The 14,308-nt window shown below is 38.9% G+C and overlaps 1 protein-coding gene across 1 annotated transcript in view; it reads right to left on the reverse strand.

The window, feature by feature from the left end:
• tspan9a (tetraspanin 9a) overlaps positions 1–14,308 on the reverse strand; it is a 94,387-nt gene that overhangs the window by 23,876 nt on the left and 56,203 nt on the right. Inside the window, exons 2-3 of the mRNA XM_028449105.1 lie at positions 6,202–6,393; positions 2,006–2,080 (exon numbers count right to left, since the gene is read on the reverse strand). Coding sequence (XP_028304906.1) covers positions 2,006–2,080; positions 6,202–6,393 — 267 coding nt within the window. The remainder of the gene's footprint in view (positions 1–2,005; positions 2,081–6,201; positions 6,394–14,308) is intronic.

Raw genomic sequence — 14,308 nt, forward strand, 5'->3', positions numbered from 1 at the left:
GAGCCCAAGATTCCGTGTATAAAACCTAGCCATTTATATTTTGCTCTTTTCATCATTACCACAAAATCCTGACCACAGGTGAAGGTTGGAACGCAAATCGACATCGAGCTTTATTCCCTGGCTTCACTTCTCTCAACCACAACAGACAAGTTAAGCATACACAGGACAAATACTCCCCCGACTTTTCCCCAAACCTAAATAGGAGCCCAACAATTGAACTGATTCATTTGACTCATTTCAAGAACTCATTTGCTTTCTCATTTGGTGGTTTTGTTTCTTTTCCCCTTCATGTGTGATGTAGAGGGCACATTTGGTGCTTAAAATACAAGCAAAATGAACAAGGTTTCAAAAATTCCTTTTGCAAACACATTTAAGCTGGTAATAGATTAAGATAAAGCCACCAATGAAGTTACTTGAAGTGTACTGCTTAGAGCTGCTCTGTATCGGATCAGTATCTCTGATAGAAAATGAAATGTTTGACAGATAAATACATTTCTTTATCTTGGAAAGAAAATGTGAGTAATATCCCCGCAACAAATGGGATGCATTCTCAAAGGTCCTTGTGGTTGTGAGGCAAAGAGTATGTGTGTGACAACGTATGACATTCATTCGTCAACGTAGTGACTTTAAAAATAGACACTCGAGGTGCTTGTCCTGGAAAACGTCCTCATCAACTTAAGGTGAAACATTTGTTGTGTGATGAAAGACATACAGCAAAGAATGTTGTTAACTCATAGAGGTCAATAATATGTGGAGCTTTACATAATGTCATCAGTTGTCGCACCGTAGAAAATCACCTGGTCTGACCTCAGGCCCAGGTCATGGGAAATGTGCTGGGAGTATTAACAGAGAGCCAACTGGTCGGATTGGGCTACAATTCTTGGCCTAACCTTTGACTGGGGTGTTAACGGTAGAACATAGACATTCCAGCTTCTGAGAAAAAACAAGTGTGTCGCCTTGGGCATCTGATGTATGAATACGTTCATCACAGCAATACTGCGTTATTGCTTTCTGTGTTGCTGCCTGAGTGTTGGCTTTATTGCTTTAAGATGTTAACTTTCCAGGCATGTAAGATGTCAATCAGTCAAGACATGTGTGAGTAAGTTGGGGGAAGGGTTGGATATCTCTCTAATAAATTAAGGAAGTGGAGCGAATTTCTCAACGATGCTGTGTCTGTTTGACCAAACACTTTCTGAACAGCTTGCACATGGCCCCATGGTGTGCATCCATTATTTTGGACTTATTTGGTGTTGCAAAATGTTTTAATTTGAACGCGTATTAGCCCAAACTTCACAGTCATGTTTACTACAAGAATAACCGATTCATCTTTTGACCTCAGTGTGAAGGGGCACTAGCGCCCCAATCTGTTCATTTACAACCTCTAATAATCAGTATAAGAAGGCCCTCCTCTAGCCCATAGACCAGGTACATTTTTCAGCATCTTCAGACAATCAACATGTGTGGACGTACAAAGCCGTGTGTGTGTGTGTGTGTGTGTCTTGCAAGCACGAAGTGCACGGGCTATATGCTTTCTAACCAGCATAGTGGTAATGCATGTACTCTACATGTGCAGTCACTTTCCAGTTGAGTGATCATCTCCTCTGCATTATTCTGTACATCTTTTCACACACACATGCACACGCACACACACAAGATAAGCACCCCTGCACTAAGAAATGTTAAAAGCTAAATAAATAGTTTTCTTTGTACAAATGTATGTGTCTTTTATCAGATTCTACCTAAACCGCTGCATTGGTGCAAACTTTATTTATCAATTTATAATGCGCATGTTCCATAGAATTAAACCAAGGAAATTGCACACGTTATTTTACTTTGCACCCACAAATATACCCCTTTATAACACTACAGAGTATGTACACAACTTTGTACATCCAACCTTCAAACACATACTCATTTGGCCATAATTGTCAACTCTACTTAAGCCCCCACATGAATACATACTTCTGACGGACACTGTACTAGTCATTAAAACAAAACAACTTACCTTATCCGTGTACACAAAGAAGAGGATGAGCAATATCAGCTCTGCCAGGAGAATTATCAGCAGGACAATGAAGAACTGTGTGGGGAAAAAGAGAGTCTGGATTAATTATTTCAAATGTCACTTTATGATGTATAGCATACTTGTGATTTATATTTATTTGTCTCACATACAGATAAAATGTTTGAACAAAGCTTCCATTACGTTTTTATTAGTTTGACAGCCAAACAAGATGAAATCAACAACAAAAATGAAATCATTAAATCAATTACTCCTAAATTAGAATGATTAATGTCAATTGTGCACCCAAATCATAGTTGCATTTGTGGATTTTGTTTCTGTGGACACGAATATGACACAATAAATGACTGTCAAAACTGTCACAAGATCACAGGCATTATGTGTCGATTAAAGAACTGCAATGCAAACACTGCATTTCCAGATTCAACCATGGGTGGCGGTAATGCATCAAAATGCTGGAGGCACATCCCCGTTTAACACAAAGAAGATGAAGAGGAACAAAACATGTCAATTCACTTCTGTGTAAACTTTTGTACAAAAAGCATGTCACAACAAAGTAAAGAGATGATCTTTACATCGTTTTATTCGCTTGCCACATTATTTTACATTTTGGCAAATGTCCCAATTCTTCTTCTACATCTTGTGTTAAACACCGATTTGGCACATCGCATTTTGATCCATTACCACCACCACTGGTAGAAACTTGAAATGCAGGATTTGCATTGCAGCTTTTAATCAACACATAATGCCTGTAACCTTGTGATGTACTTTTGACAGTAATCTATTGTATCAGATTTGTGGCACAAAGAATGAGATTTGTATCCACAGGAATAAAAATGAATTTTATGTGTGTGCACCCAAAATGTTTGACAGTAACCTTACCCAATAGCAAGCCTCTTTGTTATCTTCATTTGTTATTTTTAATTAAAGATAAAGTTAATTACAATGCGAATGTACCAGTTCAAAGGAGGATTTGTTTACTTTATTTACTATGCATAAGTATAGGCTTTAGACCTAAATATAACCCTCCAGGTATTTCAAAGATCCAAAATCCTCTTCACAGTATGTAGTTCCAAATTAGTGTCATTTTGGGAGCCATTGCTGTTTTCTTTATGAAGACTATTTGGGGAGTGCTAGAAAGCAAACAGCTTTCACCAATTTAAACCAGAAAACAGTGGGTAGGAGTTATTTTTCTCTCTGTCTAAATATAACAGCATACATTTTTCTGTATCAGCACCTTATGAGACTCATTAATAAATGAATAGTAGGCTGATGGTTATTGCTGTACAAACACAGACATATTATCATTGGTAAAAGCCACTCGTAGATCTACAGTGGTAGTTACTACAAAACGGACAAATAAAGGATATTGATCTTCACAGGTAACTTAGTGCAAAAAAAAAAAAAAAAAAAGAAAAGAAAAAAAGATATATATTGAGGTAGCAGAAGAGACAATTAGATAAACATAAAAAAATAAAGCACGGCATATGGTTGAGGAAAGATAGAGAAAAATGAAGGTAGTAACAGGGGAAAGGATGGGAAATGTTCGTGCTGGAGGTTTTGTGAATGAATGGGAAGAAGGTTTATTATTATAAGATTAATTTCCAAAAACAGCCTTGAACCTCATCAGGTATTCCACTCTCCCTACTTGACTCTGCTCCAGCTCCTTGTTTACCAACTCTTCTTGCCCAGCATGAGAAGAGCCTAGATTTCTGAAAACCCCATTAATTCCTAATTCCTCCTCAATGGCTGTGCATTTGAAAGAAATATTATTTATGTCTAGGCCCACAAGAGGTAGTTCTGACAGACTGTGTATCTGAACTGTCAATAGAGTGAGTGTTCTGCAAACAGCTTAGATCTAAAATAGAAGTTCCTAATAGGTGATTCAGTTGTTTTTGGAAGGCTATCTATATTGACATGCATTCTCTGCTTTGTGGGCATAAAATATAATTAGACGGCGATCCCCACCTTAAAGTTTTATTCTTTATTTTGATCAGTTGTTTTCTTATGCCCGTTTTTGTCTTGTAAACAATTTTTGGCAGAAAAAGATGTGCATGGAGCAACTTCAAAGATTGTATACCAAGGTAAATGCTGAACTGTGTTTATTGTGAGACACTTGAATCTCTAATGTTTTCATATCCACCTGTAATGTGGACAAACTGTAATAGTAGGCAACAAAAAGCCTCAAACAGAATGGTTGCCAGATTTGAAACGACAGCATACAAAATAGATTCATTCATCTAAAAAAAGACTTAGCTCCAACTTTTTTAATTTTCATTGAATTTTAATTTTTTTTTGTTATTATATTCTTGTCTCCATTTATTCTTCTTCACTTTGCAGTTGTTGCACCAGTGAAGGGGAAACAAAGTCTAACAGTGAGGATTTGACTGATGCAAGCTCTCAAAAGGGATTAAACTGCTTGCATTAGTCAAGTTTTCTGAACTTTAACTCTTTTAACATGTTTTTATTTTCTTTATTGACCTTTCTGTTCTGCATCCTGATCGGCTAAGGGAGAAGCCGTGCATTGTGTTGGCTGCTGCGTTCACATGTTTATGAGAGGAGAAAAAGGAGCACAGCTCCTCGCTTCAGCAGGCAGTGAAACTCACCGAGTTGGATGTGTCGCTGGTGGGCGGGGCTTTGCTTCAAACTCGCATATGAAGCAAATAAGGAAATTTTTTGATCCTGCGGACTATGAAGTGCTGTATGTTTGCAAGTTTTTTCCCCGACAAAACCCACAATGTCGATGTCTGTCTGAGCAAAGTGAATAAAGTGTGTGGTGAGGGGTTTTACAGCCTTAAAACATGTATAATAAATGTCAAACATAAAGGTGACTACTTTGTGGATTTTACCTCTTATGAATCAGCTTTTAGCACATGTACAGTTAAAAATACACATTCCCCACTAAAGTTGTCCTGAGTGACAGTATTTCCACTGGGCTTTGACCAAAGCCATAAAAGAGACATGTGTTCATCGCTGTTAATTTGCAGTAAGAGAGAGAGAGAGAGCTCTCATCACTCAGCTCTAATTTTTCTTCCGGAGCCCCAGAGACTTGATAAAACACAGGCTGATCTCCTTCCGTCAGTCATCAACCTCCTCGGAGGGTCAGGCCAAATGCAAAAACAAACATGCTGCTAAGCCCTTGCTAGGCTATGCACATATACTTCCAGTTGTATGTAAATATTTGGGCACATCTGGGCATCAAACTGATTCTTTTTTTTTTTTTCTTTTGGTGGATTTTTAAAATCTGAATAAACAAACAATGCCTGTGCAAAGTGATGTTAAAATGAAATTTTCTCATATGATGGAGGTGTGACAATGGTTTTCCTGAGGTGAAATATTCTACGTGCATCACAAAGAGCCTGTGTGGACACCTCCAGTAGAATAACAAAAATAGTCAGTTCTGCAAAGTTTTGTCAATTGGTCGTATGTGGGAAAGTCTGGATGCCTGTGGATGTTTTATGCGGAACATGCAAGAAGAGAAGACAAATGACCAAGTTATATCATATATCTCTGTCTATTCAGGGTCACAGGGCTCTGGAGCTTATAATATGAAGGTAAACAAATTAAAATGACCAGAATCTCTAACCAGTTTCTAAGGTCACAGACTTTTGTCTGAAAAGTCTGAAAAATAAACTTATTTTCATCGGCTATTTTGGTCCTCCTGTTTTTTAATGCATTTCTGTATTTCTGCAAATCATTTCAGCCTCATAATGCATCCATAGCACAGAGAAATCATTATGTACAGTTTCCAAATGATTAAACTCAACCAAACACAGCGGGAGGTTTGAGATTTTCAGAAACATCTATCTACAAGAGAAATCTTTTTTCAAGGGTTTTTTAATAACTCTTCAGAGTGAGTATAAGGTCTAGTTAATTAGCGGAGTAAAAAGTTATCCATAATAAATGGTCGGCCATCAGATTGTGAAGAAATGTTCTGAAATGAAAGATTTTGACTACCTGAGCTTTATTTATTCCCAGGACCATTGCAGTGACCATATTGTCTATCTGTTGTTGTTGTGTCAATTCAATTTGAAATGGAGAATGTTCCTAACTTTTGCTTCCTGAAAAGCTAGTCCTTTGCAGGACTGACATAATGTAATGGGAGGTATATGGACGCCTATTTATCTACACGTGTAAGTGATGGATGACAGACATACTGTAACGCATATTCAACTCACACTTAGAAGCAGGCACTTGTTCTCCTTGATGGCACCAAGGCAGCCCAGAAAGCCTGTTACCATGACGATGGCGCCAATGGCGATGACCATGTTGGCAGCTGACAGAGAAGGGAATGAGGGCGAGAAGGTGGCAAAACTGCCCTGAGACACAGAGAGCCAGATGCCTACGCCGAGCAGCCCACACCCACATAACTGCAAGGTAGAGAATAAGACAGAAAACACAGTTAGGAATCAAACTCCATAGAAGTTTCAATTGTTCTAGGCACAGCTGCAGTAAATAAAACTAACTGCAGTCATTTCCTTAAACCATGTTGAGAGCGTCAGAGTGAAACAGTATTCTAAAAAACAAAACATGTTTTGCTCAAAAGGCTGCAGTGCAACAGTCTTAACATTTCTTTGGATGCCTGTTGTGTTGCCCACACAATCACGTTCACTAAATACTCTCTGGAAAAGCAAGACAGTTTATACTAATTACAACGATGACAAACCAAAAACAGCTCTACGAGATATTAGATGAGACATTACACTGGAATCAGGCTTGTTGAGCACATTCAGGATTACATTTAATCCCAAACAAACACTACTGCCAACCACTTATGATAAAAACCGTTAAACCACTTGCAGCAGACATCAACTTCCCTGCTCTCACCCTGTCAACTTGCCAAGTCGGCATGTAGATGTGTGTGAGGTGTGCACAGAGTCCAACATCCCTACAAGGCTTTGATTAGTGGACTGAAGTCTCCAATCTGCTGATGTGTTTGGTCGATTCATCAGAGATAAGACGCATACAACGTCCCACTACATGGTGAACTATGATACAGAAGCTTAACTGGGCCATTTTTTTGTGCCAAACTTTAATATAATAAATACAACCTAGGGCTATTTTCAGTAGGAAAAAAGGTTTAATGAGGTCAAATATGAAAGGGACAATGGGAAATTATCACCCTACCACCATCTCTTTTTATAGAGCACTCTGCCCACCTTTTCTCATCTTTGCACAGCAGCAAAAGCCTAATGCCAGTCAGCAATCTGCACAACAGACCTGCTGTGCATGTGAAGAAACACACAGCAAAGCAAAGATTCATAAGTAAAGTCTATATACAGTCATTGTCGGGCTAAGATTTTAGCTGAATAAGAATCAGCTTCAAACTGTTCTGTTTTTTTGTTATCATACCAAAGTAATTACTCAAACATCTTTGGCCCTAATTTTCAGCTGAGCGGTCCGGATTGACACAAGTTCAGCAGAGAATCAATATGACTGATGAAGCCCAATCAGCCCCTTTTGTTTACTTTATACATTTAATAAGTGTAGCTTCAGGCAGACTAATGGAACGAGTCGCTTCACGGGCCACGGCACAAACAGAAAGAGCTATTTACTGAAATTAAAGTGTTTGTAACTGATGTTAGGTTATAACATGGGCCATGAAGGTGAACTGCAGGCCACATGTGGTGGTGACAGGTGTCTGGGCTTTAATAGTTCAATAGAATGACATGTAGCTTTCTCTCAAGCACCAGATGGGTTCAATATTACTGTTGTTAACCTGTGAGCTTAGATCTGAGAGATTTGACTTTGAGCTTTGACCTAACAGGATGAGAGAACGTCATAATATATTGCTCCTGTTTAGGCAGTCCTCGAGAATGCCAAATATATAAGCAATATAAGACAGAGCAAAAAACAAACATTGGCTGAAAATGAAGGTCAGATAAACCTCTGGATGTTCTCGTTAACTTACTGATTAACTCAAAGGACTGGGGGTGAGCGCTCTTTATGCTGTCAAGGTTAGAATCAAGACACAAGCAGTAAACATCCGCCACACATCAGCTATTGAGAGAAGGATACCAAGTAGGTCGCTTATGTAACACAGTAAATTCTCATTGGAGTTCTCACTACCTTTTTCTGATAGCCTGAGACCAGTCCTCAGACACAGTGATGTACAGTGGCCCTCAACACACTTTCAATTATTGATGAAATAAATAATTCAAAAGCTAATACATGCATTGGGAGTTGCACTCTGGCACTTTATGCTTCCTTGATTAAAAAGACACAATGACAAATTCAATTGAAAATGGAGATAAAGGTCACGTATACATGTAAATGTCTAGTATTACAGGGAACCACGCCTGACACAATTGAGGAGGCCAGATTACAATGACAGCGAGGGAGCGGGGGGGGGGGCTCGTGAAAGCAAGGGACCAACAGTAGGTCGAAGCAGCCAAGGAGATCAAGTGGATTTACAACTTGCCAGGAGCTTTAATGGTCCAGGTGGAGAGGGATTCAATGCCTTCTCTTAATTGTGCATTATACTAGCTGAAGGGAACCTCTTCCAAGTGTGTCACTCACTTAAGTGAGTGGGAAACCTCCCAACCCCCAACTCAATCTGTCCAATCTGAGCCTGCAGAGAAGGTTTTAATCTTTGCCCCATTTCCACCAATGCTGTTACCAACATCACCAACTGCAAGTACTACTATTACTTCTCCATGCAGTCATTAGCCCTTTGTGTCTGTACTCCAGGATATATCTCTGAGCTTGTTGGTTTGCTAGACTTTGCTGTAAACGCCTGAGCTTGACCTCAAGTTCCTTTGTTGATCCTCTTATCGTCTTTTAATTGTGGGACAATCGTGTTTTGATATCCCATCTGCAGGGAAGGATCAAGGAAAGCCCAAGTACTAAAGAGGCTTGTGAATGGTTAGAGAATGCCGTAGCGTCATTCCCAATGCTTTGCAGCTTACAAAACTAGCCCCTTTCTCTACAGTCAAACAGGAATTAGTCATGATTTAGGTTATGTGATCAATCATAGATGTATGGTGTTAGATAGGTAGAATTGGTGCCTCACAGCAAGAAGTTTGTTGAGCGAATCGTTTAGGTTGATCACAGTCTCTACATTCCTTTGATCTATTTATTCAGTAGAATATGATTTTTCAGGAAATCAAACAAAAACACTATTAGTTGGTATGATTCCTGTCTGCCAAAAGCATGAAATGTCATACTGACATACTAATTGGTAGATTTCTTCTCGATCAAATAAACAATAAAGCACAAATACTGTATATCACAAAGGTACAAAGAGCACCACATGACTGTATTACACTGCATCGTGTGTGTTTTTTTTTTTTTACCTCACACACACCTCTCTTCTTGTTAAGGTATAAAAAATTAGTATTCTAGAAATCAAGATGCTCTTTAGTACAGTACTTGTCAGTTTAAAGGTTACAGATATTTAATGATGGGAGCTGATCTTCCAACTGTGATAGTGAAAGATTTCTTCGCAGTGTGGAATAGAAACGATAAGTTAACAGCACCTCTGTGTCAGAGGAGAGAAATACAGGCTGATGTAATACAAAACTTTTTCTTAAAAAAAAAAAATAAAAAAAAAAAACTTACAAGAGGGGTCATGGAGTGTGCCAACATTTTCATATAAGAAATATTTTTGAAGAAACCTCCATGAGAAGCTGGTCTGTAAATAGCATTTGTTGAAGAAGTGTGGAAAGAGCCCAGCAGAGAGGAGTAGAACATTAACTTTCTCCCACAGGAAATTGGAAGACATCATATGTGACTCCGCCTGGCAGGATGAAAGCAGTTTCCAACTGTTAGACGTTCTGTAACAAGCTCATGGTGAAAATAATTGCAATAACACTGTGTGAAGCGACTTTCAACACTCAAAGAAGATGTGAAAGAGGTCAACCATGTGAAACACGAATGGCATATTAGTGCCAGAGAAATTGGTCACACAGGTGAGATGTATGTTTGAGAAAGAGAAGGAGCTTTAGATGAGAAGAGGAGGATAAAATCCAGGCTGACCCATCATGCCAGTAAGCGACGCGGTAAATTATCTGCTGCAGCGGCAAACTGGCTCACTGACACTTAGTCAGTAGACACTGGAACTGGACTCCGTCTCCTGCTAAGGACGGCGGTCTGAGTGTGGTTGTGCGTGATGCTGCTGAACTCTTCAGTCACTGCCCACTCTAAGGGGTTTAGTTGTCACAAAGAATGAAAGCTTTTGTCAAATTACTGTTTCCCTATGACTGCCCTTATCTCAAGAGTGCAGCGACCCAGTGCATGAGTTTATACAAACTTACTTCATTTCACTTTGCTAACAGAAGTGAATATATAGTTAAAAAGGGGTGTGCTGTACAAAAACACAGTAATTGATAAACCTTCTGTTTTTGCTCAATTTGTAGCTTCTGTACAGTAAGAACCATCTCATGAAAAATGCCAATAACTACCGGTACATGGGAAAATAACCACTGAACAATTCCCACCAATTTTAATGAATCTTTAATTCTAAAAAGACAAAAACAAAGTCATCTGAGATGATCTCTGAGTGCGTGGCCTAAAGCACTCTTTTGTTAATGTTCTGTTCATTCTCTGTTTATTTGTATCTGTGTAGCTCTAATGGACCTACTTAACATATTTGTGGTTTTGCCTGGCCACCTGCTCATACGTTCAATCAAAGAGGGCTTTTATGCAATAGTAGGTAAGATAATCTAAGTCATGTAAAATACAAATATTGTAGACAAGACTGAGGTCATTGTACTGGGCCCACGACACCTTAGAGAAACCTATGCTAGCCTAACTGCCCTAGATGGCATTACTCTGGCACGAAGCACAACTGTTAGAAACCTTGGGGTTCTATTTGATCAGGATTTATCCTTCAACTCTCACATAAAACAAACTTCAAGAACTGCCTTCTTTCATCTCCGTAACATTGCTAAAATCAGATCTATCCTGTCTCAGGGCGACGCCGAAAAACTAGTCCATGCTTTTGTTACCTCTAGACTGGATTATTGTAATTCTCTTTTAGCAGGCTGCCCAAGCAAGTCGCTTAAGACACTTCAGCTGGTTCAAAATGCTGCAGCACGTGTACTGACTAAAACTAGGAGAAGAGATCACATTACTCCTGTATTAGCCTCTCTGCATTGGCTTCCCATAAAATATAGAATAGAATACAAGATTCTTCTTCTCACTTATAAAGCCCTAAATGGACAGGCACCAGTCTATCTCAAGGAGCTTGTAGTGCCATACAATCCCCCCAGAACACTACGCTCTCAAAATGCTGGACTACTCATTGTTCCATTTGTCTCTAAAAGTAGTATAGGAGGAAGAGCTTTCAGTTATCAGGCCCCACTTCTCTGGAACCATCTACCAACCACGGTTCGGGGGGCAGACACCCTCTCTACCTTTAAGGTTAGGCTCAAAACATTTCTCTTTGGTAAAGCTTTTAGCTAGGAACCAGCTCATAGCTCATAATTAAGATGCAATAGGCATAGACTGCCGGGGGGGGGGGGGGGGGGGGGGGGGGGGGTCTGCCATGCTCGGTTGGAGAGAGGTTGGAGAGGGCGTTAAGAGAGAGGTCATTTAGGCTAGAGAGGGACCGGAGAGGGTCCCATTCCTCTCTCAAACACTCCCTCTATGTCTGCTTCTTCCCTTGTGTGTTTGCTCCTGTACTCCTTCTGGCTTTTGTCTTGCAGGTCCGTGGGATCTTCAGTGTGGAGTTACAGAGACTCAGCGGCTCTGTCTCCACCCTTTTCTCTGCACACACCCAACACAGCATAACGTGGATGGCTGTTCATCATAGGAATGGGATCCACACAAGGTTCCTGCTGCTTAACAGAAGGTTTTCCTTGCCGCCATGATGAATTCATGTTGGGTGTGGGATACATATGTATGTGTATATACGTATATATGCATATGTGTGTATCCATAAAATGAAGAGTCCGTCCTTAAGACTGCTCTACTGTAAAGTGCCTTGAGATACCATTGGTTATGATTTGGCGCTATACAAATAAAGATTGATTGATTGATTGATTGATACATGCACGTGCATATGTACAATGAAATCCTTGAAAAAGCTTGACTTTCTTGAAAATGCTTGATTTCCAACTGCACAAACACGGATGAATGGAACGCACAACTACTCGACTTATCCGTGCTGTAATGAAGTGAAAACCACTGATCAGAGCCATGTCCGTTTATTGTCTGATAAACTGAGCATTAACAGTCAGCAATTTCCTGCCAGCATTTCATCCTGGCTTCTGCTGCTGGTCCGGTACTGCTTTTGGCCAATTCTGTTCCTCCAAGGTGAAGTACGCTTGTGATAGATCAGATGCTGCAAGCTCCACCCCTTTTTTGATCCAGATTGGCAACCCCTGGTTAAATTTAACGTGTTGATAACCAGCTTCGTAGTACAGCTGCTCTGCAATTGCGAATGTTTGCTTAGGACAGGTCAGGCCTGCTAACAGAGCGATAGCCCACATATGTTTTACCAACTTTGTAGTCGAGGCCAGACTATTTGCTGGTTCATTATTATTGTCTTCCTTGCTCGTGTGCTGCGGCATCTTTCCACCTCTAGGACAAGTAAAGTCTGGTTTTATGAGCGCTACTACTACCTGCTGCCTCCTCTCTGTTCATCTGGGTCCTCTGACACCTCACCACCAGACACACTGTCTGTGTATTCACAATTTTTCTTGCAACAAAACAATTACAATAGATGTTTGATGCTGTCAAACCAAATATTTTTCAGTTTTCGCCATGTTATTTGTAAAAAATGGGATTTATAATCCGATGGCTGTCAGCGAGGAGAATGAGACGCAGAACCACAAAACAACAAATGTAATATTGCAACTTCAAACACAATCTAAGAATATAAATATCCTGACAATAAGTTTTAGCTAAAGAACGCTGGGAACAAAAAGTGTTAGGAAGAAGACAACTTTTAAGATGAATGTTCTGAATCTGCCTGTTGTTGTTCTTTATTTTTTTTATATTAGCATTTCTTCGGTGACTGCAACTTGTGGAGTTATCATTCCTGCTCGGCACACATAACGAAAGAAACAAATTCAATGTGACATCATATTATATTACATCATCATTCACATTATATCATTTGGTTTTAACTATTCATCTTAGCTGAGCTATTGCTTTTCAGGGAACTTATCAGTCTTAAAAAAGAGTTGAAGTTTTAGTGCAAAGCCGATAATAAGCTTTATTAATACAAATTGAACCATAGACCCATGTCCTTTATATTAGACGTTAGAAATCTGATTTAATGAAGCCACACTACTTCCGATAATCCCCTTGACAAAATACCCAATTAAATATTATTAAAAAAAACATAAAACTGTAACAAATTGTTTTTTTTAAAGCATCGTATTTCTGTTTAAATTGAGAAAAAAGCTTTTTAGGGTAAACAAAGGGCGACGCGTGCATGAGATGGATTGTTTTCAAGGTTGAATAGAATATAGAATAAAACAAATTAGGCATGTACAGCACATAAATACATAGTAGATAAGTTAACTGTGAACGTGTGAATGTTATGGAGTTTTCATAAATAATAACTTACAGTATGTACTGATATACAAATATGCAATATTATGAATATATATTTCCAGAAACATAAACACTAACATATGCCTTTCCCATTCTCAGCAGCTAGTGACATTTAAAAATCTACACAGCCCTGACTTTATGTATTATGTATCCAATGTTGTAATTTAATATCGTATCTAAAATATTCATTTTTTTATTCAGCATTCAGAGAATACAGTGATAGCTCGGGGCAGTTAATCAGCTCATCTTAGTCTTAATTCAATTACAAACTGGTTTTTGATGTTGCTGATTATTGATCTTTTATTTAAAAGCTGCTGAATAGTTTGACTTCTCTTTTAGTTAACACTTCACAGCACCTTCAACAATGTATAGTGTAAATAAAAGATCCAAATTGGGAAGAATAATCTGTTTTTATTACAATTTGAAAATTGTAATAATCAAATTTTCAAAATAACCAATTCATAAGCGTCAATGATGAAATCACGATTTATCGATTATAGATTGTTTTTTAACCACCCAAGACTTTTGTGACCCTCCCCTGAGAGGAAGAAAAAAATATAGAAAAATAGATGCATAGCAAATGACAAGGACCATATATTTAACACTTTACAGATTTATGGTTATTCTCTGCATGGTAGATCAGTTAAAATACAGCCCATATCAGGCTTTTTTAGGAATCTCATTCTCTTCCTGTGTCCTAGAGCTTCAAGGGGCATCTTACACATTCCCCTGTGAATTATGTACAGCCAATGTGACTCGTATCATATTTAAATTATTCAA

This window comes from Gouania willdenowi, chromosome 6 (genome assembly GCF_900634775.1).
Source record: "Gouania willdenowi chromosome 6, fGouWil2.1, whole genome shotgun sequence".
NCBI classification, from domain to species: domain Eukaryota; kingdom Metazoa; phylum Chordata; class Actinopteri; order Blenniiformes; family Gobiesocidae; genus Gouania; species Gouania willdenowi.